Here is an 8943-nt window from a genome sequence, read left to right as displayed (position 1 = left end):
ACCAGAACAGACCGGCAGTCCGGTTGGAAAACCAGAATCAGCCGGTCTTTTAAGCTAAAAGGACCGTTCATGCAATGGACAAAGGAAAACCGAATGAATTGGGCTAAACCAGTCGCTTTTATATATTAAAACCAGACTAGAAAAATAGGGTGCACATAACCTCCCGGTTTCAAGCGAGCGTGCAAAGCCACTAGTGCTCACGGTGCTTCGTGACTAGAAGGCAGCGAGGACTATAAGAACTAGCAACAAAAGCAACTTTGTTAAAAGGAAGCAACAAATTCCAAAAATTTGAATATTATTTAAAAAATGTAAAGAATATTTAAGAAATGTGAATTTTAAAAACACACTAAACTGGATTTAGTAAATGGTAAAAAATTATAAAATACACACTGAACATTTTTAATATACATTGATTTTGTTTTTCAAATGCACATTGAACAAATTTCAATACACGATGAGCATTTTTTTGAAATTGCGAACAAATTGAATTTCAAACAGTTTTTTTGAATTGCGAACAAAATTTTAAATATGTCAACAAAATACTAAAACATGAAATAAATGTATTCTTTTTATTTCGAATTCTGAACAAATTTAAAAAGTGAACAAAATTTGAAAACGTGAACAATTTTTTAATTCCAAACTTTTTATTGAATTGTTATTTTTTTAAGTGAACAAAATTTGAAAAATGAACAGTATTTGAAACCTTTAGAAAACATTAAAAAATGTGAATAGCAATTGGAAATTTAGAACATATTTAGAATCCATGAATTTTTGGTGAAATCATAAATAGAATTTGAAATTTCAAACATTTTTAAAGTGAGAAAAAAAACCAAAAGAATTATAACAAACAGGATAAAAAAACAGAAACAGAAAAAAGAAAATGAAAGAAAAGAAAAGGGAAACAAAAAACAAAAAAGGAAAACCAAAAAAAGCACATATCCGGTTGAGGGAACTTCTGGAAGCTTCCCAAAATTGGTTTTGCGTCGTACTGATTCAACGCTTCAGATGGGCCAGCCTGGCGAACCAACCTGTAGTTCGATGGTTAGAAGGTCAGTGGTATGCCCAACCTAATCCTGGTGCTCGCATTTATTCTGAATTTATTTCAGAATTTTAAATGGTACACTTTTAGTGGGAAGAGACGTTTCCGTCGACTACGAGACACCTATGATGACTTCGTAAAATCTCAAGATAATATCCCGATCCAGTCTTTCGGAGGTGCTCATTAGGATAGAATGTGTGTGTGCGTCATAGGGTAAGTGTATGCGCGTATATATGAGCGCTTACGTCTGTACTATGTTTAAAATAAAAAGATGGGTAGACCTGTGTCGCGCCCCTCGCTCGCACGCTTCATTGGATGCACACGGGCGTCAAATAGGGTCTGCCGCACGCAACAGGATTCGATAAATCCAGCCCAATAAGAAACTTGTCAAGACCACGTTGACGTCAAATTGAACATACACAACTCCTTTGAACTGTTTACCTGCTATATTAATATAAAAATTGTTTTATTATATGCCCTAAAAAACCAGCAATTGAACCAACAAAAAAGGCGGTCCGATTGGTAAAAATCTGAATCGACAATCTCACATGTTCGGTCTTTTAAAAGGACGAGCGTGGGCGGACAGCGTAAGATAGTGAAGACACTATTGTCAATCAGGTGACATGTGTAGTCGACAGTGACATGATACGCCTTGGGCACCGTAAGCATTTTTTTTCAAGAGTACACGAATGGGTACTATATTTTTATAGAAGGTGGAATTTCAAATACAAGAGGACTAGTTTGTTGCGAACAACGAGTACAGTAAATTTTACACCAGGGCTAGTCCGAAGACAGCTACCATTGACAACACAATTAGAAAGCAAAAATAGCTTGTCTAAGACAGAGCAACATCACCGCGTCTCGATCAACACCGCTCACCTTTGAAGACAACACCAACTCCGACTGAACTTCTCTTATCGACGCACCATCCATCTTTGATGCCTAACAGGAGGTGACATGTAGATGTCAAAACTTGGTCGGTCCACTAATGCCACTGTCTCGGACTCACCGGTGATGACGTACATTGCATCATTGAAGATCATCTTAAACAGCGGCAAGCACCGGTAGCAGCCCAACATGGAACCTCAAGACCGTGACTTCAAGCACAATGCTTCCAACAAAAAAGCGATGTTAAAACACCGTCATCATACCGATTCAACTCCGAACATAGGCTTTCACCCCAAATCAGCTGCCAATCATGAGAGCGGGTGAGGGAGATGCCGGCACACCTTGGCGACGCCTTCAAGGAGGAGAACAACACCACAGGCGTCGTCGGCGCCAGCACTGACCTAGTACGAGCAGGAATTTTTTCTGAGTCGCCACACACCTCCATCCCTTCTCACCGGATTAGGGTCACACTGTCCAAGTTGACCACTCCGCCGCCGCCGCAACACTTCGACAGCATAGTCGAGATGCCGAGGTCCACCCAAGACATGCACGATCGGGAGCACACAGCCCAACCACAAGAACCACCACGGCTGAGAACTCGCACGTAAGCATTTGATTCGCCTGAAAGAATAACTTGAGAGGTTCATTCAAAGCGTGTGGCCAAAACCGTAGCAACGAATCCAGGTAAACCAAGAAAGCAAGCAACGTACTACTAGTATACTATCAAAGAACACTCGCGTAAGTCGGCGATCGATTACGATCAGAGTCAGATAGACAGACACAATCGATCGGCAAAACTCAAGCCACACGTTACCAGCTCAGTAACAGCAGTTCCACACACCTAGTAAACTACTGGCGCCAAGCCAAATCGGCAGCCACAAATCAGTCCGCGCGCGCGAGGTTAGGTCGACGCTGCCCGAGCCCGAGCCCGGTAGCATTCTCGAAGCAAAGTCCCGTAGCTTTCGACGACGGCAACGCGCCTCCACCTGAGCTGACCAAGCCCCTCTACTGGCCTGGCCGACCTTGCAGCAGCGCTCGCTCGCTCCCGGTCAACTCCACTCGCGCCATTGTGCTCTACGCAATAGCTAGCGCCACCGGCTCTCGGCGGAACGAGCCCCGCCCGGGCCCACGCGCGCACGCGCAGGATCCCCGCTTTCCGTAAAGGCGCGGCCGTAGATCTCGTGCGATCTTTATCTGGGCCTGCCGTGGTCCGTGGAGCTCCTTCAGTTCGTGATCGACGCGGAGGCTTTCGCGCCACCACTTGGTAAGTTTGTATGGACGCTGTCAAAGTTCAGGGGCTAGATGAATGGTTGAAATGATCCTGCAACTGCAACCGGTCAATTACAGCCGTGGGGGTATATACCGGCATCGAGAACCAAATTTATGTATATACTCCACCGTTGTGCTAGCTAGTTAAGTAATTATACTAAGTAAAAGATTTGCTACCATGTTTCTCTATGGGTTTTTTAACAGAGTATAGACGTAAGCGCTCATACATACGTGCATATGCTCATCCCTATGAACGCACACCCTATTCCTATGAGCACTTTCGAGAGACTGGGCCGGCATATCATCTTCAGATTTATGAAGTCATCGTAGGCGCCCCGTCATCGACGAAAACGTCTCCTCCTACTGAAGGCATGTCGCCGGAAATCCTGAAATAAATTCAGGAATAATGCGAGCATCAAGACTTGAACTCTGGTGGGCTGGAAATATCACTATCCCTCTAACCATCCAACCACATGTTGGTTCGCTTGAGGATGAACATCGGGACGGCCTATTTGATAGGTAGGTGAAAAAGCCCGTAGGATTTTCATTCAACAGTCACCCTCACCCCACACACTGTTTTCTTCTTCCTTCATTCCTTTCATTTCCGCATCGTCGATCGATGAGGGCCTAACTGCTTGCTACCGCCGTGGCTGGCGGCGCTATTGTGCTCGTGCTCTTCCCATTGCTCCCGCTCTCCCCTGAATCATCGTTCACAGCATGTTGCTGTCGCCCAGGCTATCCCTCTAAGCCCCCTCCCCCCAATACTCCTTACGTCATGTTCTTCTCGAGCGCCGGCAATCTGCCCACACTCGAACCATTCAACCTCCAAGTCCCTTCCGCCTGGGACACTGTTCGTCCGAGCCCTCGTCGTCGTCCACGCGTCTCGCTGGGCTCGCCGGGGCAACACTAACTTCGGGCTCGACGCTAGCGCTCAAATCAAATGGTACAAAATGTTTTTTTCCGAACACAATACATAAGCAGGCGCTCATATATATACGCACATACACTTATCCCTATAAACACACATGTAGACCGTACACCTATAAGCACCTCCGAGAGACTGGATATTTGACTTTCAGAAAGACCCAGTATAATCTTTGAGAGCACCATGACTAGATCATCTTTTCCCCCTAATGCTTTAGTGATCAGAGCTTTATCGCTACTAGATGATACCCCGTGTGTTTCATCTGGAATTGGTTGCAATATACTCCCTCTGTAAAGAAATATAATAGTATTTAGATCACTAAAATAGTGATCTAAACGCTCATATATTTCTTTACAGAGGGAGTACTTTGGTAGTATTCAATTATTTGAATATGGATATTTGGATGAATAATATGACAGTTGAAATCAAAAATACATAAGATTTGTTGTATTTAATTATTGAGGTGGGTCAAATATGTTAGTGGTGCTAAATATTATTGCTGCTAAATCAGTTTACGGATGGAACATTGAAACTGACTAATCGCAAAGGTCAGCGGGAAAAGGCCACCTCACTAAAACACTGTTAGTCAGTCCCGCGGCGGCTTAATCTTGCTCCATATCTGAAGTGTCTTCTCATTTTGGTATTCTTTGGTCCGTGTTCTTGTCATCACGAGCATCATTCTGTTTGCTTCAACTTTTTTCCAGCTGAATTGAGTAGACCATGCAAGATATTTTCAAAACCACTAACCAAAAATCAGTCTGTTTGAGGTGCCAGCGCATGACCACCAATAAAATTTATGACACGTCCTTTTGGAATAACTATGCATGAAACAGACTGTTATCTGCTGCACTAAAACTTCTACCAGTGATACCTCTACACATTCAGTGCAGGTGCTAGATGCACGACCCTACGACCCCAAATCTATCTAAACTACTTTTGATTGTACGATTTTTAGATGATAAACCAAATCATAAGTTTTTTAGATAGGTGTAATATCAATGACATCACAGCGTATCTCAAATCCACGGAGGAGAGGATTTGTAGCACCAAGGTCGGGGCACACAGATTTGCAGCCGCCCAATAGCCTCGTGATTCAAAAACCGTTTTGGTCTTTGCATGTGCTTTAATCCTTAATTATCTTAGATGGGATCTATGGGTGCAATTCTTGCAGTTTTTGGTAGCTCTATCCATCCCACATCCCATGATTTTTCTTTCGTCTTTCAAATTTGAATCTATTATATCATTCAAACCGAAAAGTCTAACTTATATTTCGTTTGCATATTCATGATTCTTGTGACGAGGGCATTCAAATAAGATCCATTTTGAATACATCTTGATGAGTTCTAAAACTTCGTTAAGTTTTATCTGCTAAAACTTGATGTACGACACTTCAAACTTGGTGTGCCCTCATGCTATGTCCATCGACTTTCTGGATCGCGAGGCAGATCGGGTTGCCGGACAAGTTTCAAATACTAAAACTTGATAAGAATGATGATAAATTTAGGAATTTTCTAAAACTAAACCCTAGAGCACTAAGCCCAAAACCCTAAAGCATTTGAAACTTGGTAAAACTTAATGCTACGATTATCAAGTTTAATTTTTTTGAAACTTAGATTTTTTTTAAGTTGTCACGGTGTATGCAAGACGGGTCTTGTTCGAAGGTCTCATCGTGATGAACACAAATATGCAAATGAAACTTAATTTGGACTTTCACTTCAAAAATATAGTAGATTGGAACTAAAAGACGAAATGAGAAAGGCATGGGAGATGGGATGAATGGCGCATGCATCTCTGGCAAGAGTTGTCAAAAGCATGCATGGATGGAACCGAGCCTATAGTAATCAAATCCCTAAGATTAAACACGTTTACGAATATTAAAGCAATCAAACAACCGAACACGACTGGGCAGCTAGGTTCCCCCGCACCTGCGTGCCCTTGAGAGTTTCTGAAATCCACGCTACAACTTCAGTAACCTAAAGCAAAACAACTGCCGCATAACCCTAATTATCGCCGGATAATTTTGTCGGTCTTTCCCTTGCCTCTAGCGGTTGGTTTCGGTGCTGGGAGGCGAGAGAGACGCATTGTTGTGCTCGCAGGGAGTCTTAGTCTTGTTAGGTTTTGGCATCCTCGTATCGTTCCGAGCAGTAGAGATGACTATACAATGGAATAAGTATAGTCTTGTTCTCATCACAGTGGCGATGCTTCCACTGTTGTCGTGAGACGCATGAGGGTCAGTTCTCCCATATCTAATCCGTCAGGTTGTGGTGGAGAGTCGCCAAGCACTCTGTTTTCACTTCGGCTTGCGATAACATTGGTGCTCTCGTACCTAAGAATCTACGACAACGCTTTGGGCATCAACATGGGGTTAGATCTTGCCATCTGATCTTTGCTTTCTTATTTAGGCTGAAATTTTGTAATTTGGATCATCGTTGGGCATCTCATGCCAACATGCAGTGACTTCACAACCATAGTTACAATGACTCTCTAATTACGGTGCAGAGCAGGCGCGCCATCGGGCTACCCTCACAACATGACATCAACATGTGCATGTTGGAAGCGATGATGTACACATTTGGTATGTTTGCCATCTTATTTTTGTTAGCAGTGTTCTTGAGCCTCAGACTTAGTTAATATATGACCTCTATCATTTGCGGAAACAATAACATCATAGCTTTGTGTGCAGGGCTACGCCATGTAATCAAATAGGTTGATTTATCATAGTTGAATTGCAAAATTGAAACTTATTTTCTAAATCTTGTATTGATATGTAGATATAAATAGGAACAAATACTGCTTAGTCAAACAAGGTAATTCTAATATACTGCACTGCCAAACACAAAATATTAAAGAGCGAATTCCACTTTTACACTATAAGATTGAGTTTGTGAAACTTTGAACTATTCAAGAAAAATTCTTCCAAAATATCCTATTTACACAAGTTTGTTCCAATTTTTACCCCCTTTTATGATTTTGACATCTTCATTGGGTGGGGCCAATAGTCAATCTCATGCGGATTGCTGAAGCAGATGCCACATCATCGACATTCCTCCAAGACGTGTGTGAGGCAACAAGCCGCATCTTCCGAACATAAAAGCGCGGAATTCGCTCGATCTTAAATAATGTAAGGACGCTTTTCTTTTGGCGCGCCAATCAAGCCTGGTTTTAAGGGGTGTTCTTTCAAGATTCTTTATATTCAGGCTTGGTCTTAGGGGAAAATATCTTGTGCTCTGAGCACCTAAGTTCAGGTGCTACAGAAGGAGCCCGGCCCTTGGATCTAGATCTCATGACCGCAGGGAGAGCTCGTGCGAATTTGCAGAAAACCCCAAGGAGTCCCGTGATTACACATAGGTCCAGTAACTCTTCATTTGATCTACATTCAAGGGCCGAGATCGCGCTAGAGCACCTGAACTTAGGTGCTCCAAGAGCACATGATATTCAGGGGGTGTTCTTTGAAAATTGTTTAGATTCGATGTTCAACTTAACTTCAGTAAAATAATAGAATACAAAAATCCAGACAGGTCATTTGGAACTTATTAGTACCATCGACATTAGAAAAAGGAACTCGGAATTTGAGTCCTCTAATTTCATTTTTATGATCCAGCTGGACCAGCCGGAGATCAAATCATGGAATTATGATGAACTGCAGCAAAGTATCAATGTCAACTCATTCATTCATTTGCATCCAATTTTTGTGAACTAGAACTATCCATCTCCTTCTGAACTATCTTGCACGCTTGCCTCTCTTCCTCTAGTATGAACAATTAAGCGAGACTGAAACACTAAACTCCATCTCTCTTGATGGAGAGCCCAATAAAAAAGAAGACACCACATCTGGCAATCCATGCACGCGCGGCTGCTAATGTTATCTTGAATTCCGGCCAGCCTCACCGACGACGGCATGTCGGCATCCTTCTTCCCTTCCTGGCCTCCGATATCGTCTCGAGCCCCGGCGACCACGGCCGCTGCTGCCTCGCCCCCACCAGCTGCATGTAGTGCTTCCTCAGCTCCGGCGTGCTGCACAGCTGTTCCGGCGCCGCCGCGCCGCACTTCTTGTCGCCGCCACCGTCGGACGTGATCACCTTTTCGATGAACTCCGGGAGGACCCTGATGAGCGCCATGCCGTCGGCGCCGGTGACGTACTCGAACGGGGACGACTCGCCGGCGAGGGACACCTTGGTCGGGGCCGGCGACAGCGACGCGAGCGAGGCCGCGGTGAGCGCCTGGCAGCTGGAGAACCGGGCCGCGGGGAGCACGAAGTAGGTCCGCCCCGCCAGCAGCTCCTCGCCCGGCGGCAGCGCCGGGATCGGGAGGCCGATGAAGAAGGAGTCGCCGGAGCAGACGAGGTGGTCGGGGGCCTCCGCCGTGACGTCGCCGGCCGTGGTGAACCGCCCGCCGGAAGCTGCGGCGAGCCTCGTCTGCCCGCCCCAGAACACCAGCCTCGCCTCCGCTCCCTTGCCGTGCACGGCCGGGGCGCGCAGGCAAGGGGAGAGGCCGTTGCCCATGCCGCGGCCTAGATTCTAGAAGCGTGTAGAACAAGCTTTGAGGCGCGAAATTGCGGAAGAGGAGGGATGCTCTGACTGAATGGTGCTTCGACAAGATTTGAGGATTCCTGGTGCGGGGATGTATATATAGGGAGGGGGTTGGGTGTGTGGGTTGACATTTGAAAAGTCAGAGCTGGGGGGTTTGATTATGGGTGTTATTTTACTCAAAAGTTGACCGGCCGGCTGTTCAAATATCAGGACAGTTGACCTTAGTTCTTCTTCTTTTTTCCTTTTCTTTTTTGAGGGAAAGATACATGGCTTTGTTAATATACTTGTTAGTG

At 44.7% G+C, this 8943-nt stretch overlaps 1 protein-coding gene across 1 annotated transcript; it reads right to left on the bottom strand.

Moving 5' to 3' along the window:
- Positions 1 to 7708: 7708 nt before the first annotated feature.
- On the bottom strand, positions 7709 to 8709 carry LOC125535021. The gene has a single exon (XM_048698088.1). The coding sequence runs from the start codon at positions 8621 to 8623 to the stop codon at positions 8006 to 8008; it is 618 nt and encodes a 205-aa protein (XP_048554045.1). The 5' UTR covers positions 8624 to 8709; the 3' UTR covers positions 7709 to 8005.
- Between the last annotated feature and the right edge of the window lie 234 nt (positions 8710 to 8943).

Source organism: Triticum urartu, chromosome 1, assembly GCF_003073215.2.
Source record: "Triticum urartu cultivar G1812 chromosome 1, Tu2.1, whole genome shotgun sequence".
NCBI lineage: Eukaryota > Viridiplantae > Streptophyta > Magnoliopsida > Poales > Poaceae > Triticum > Triticum urartu.
Note: the sequence above shows the minus strand (reverse complement) of the source record. Positions and strands in the feature narration are given on the sequence as shown.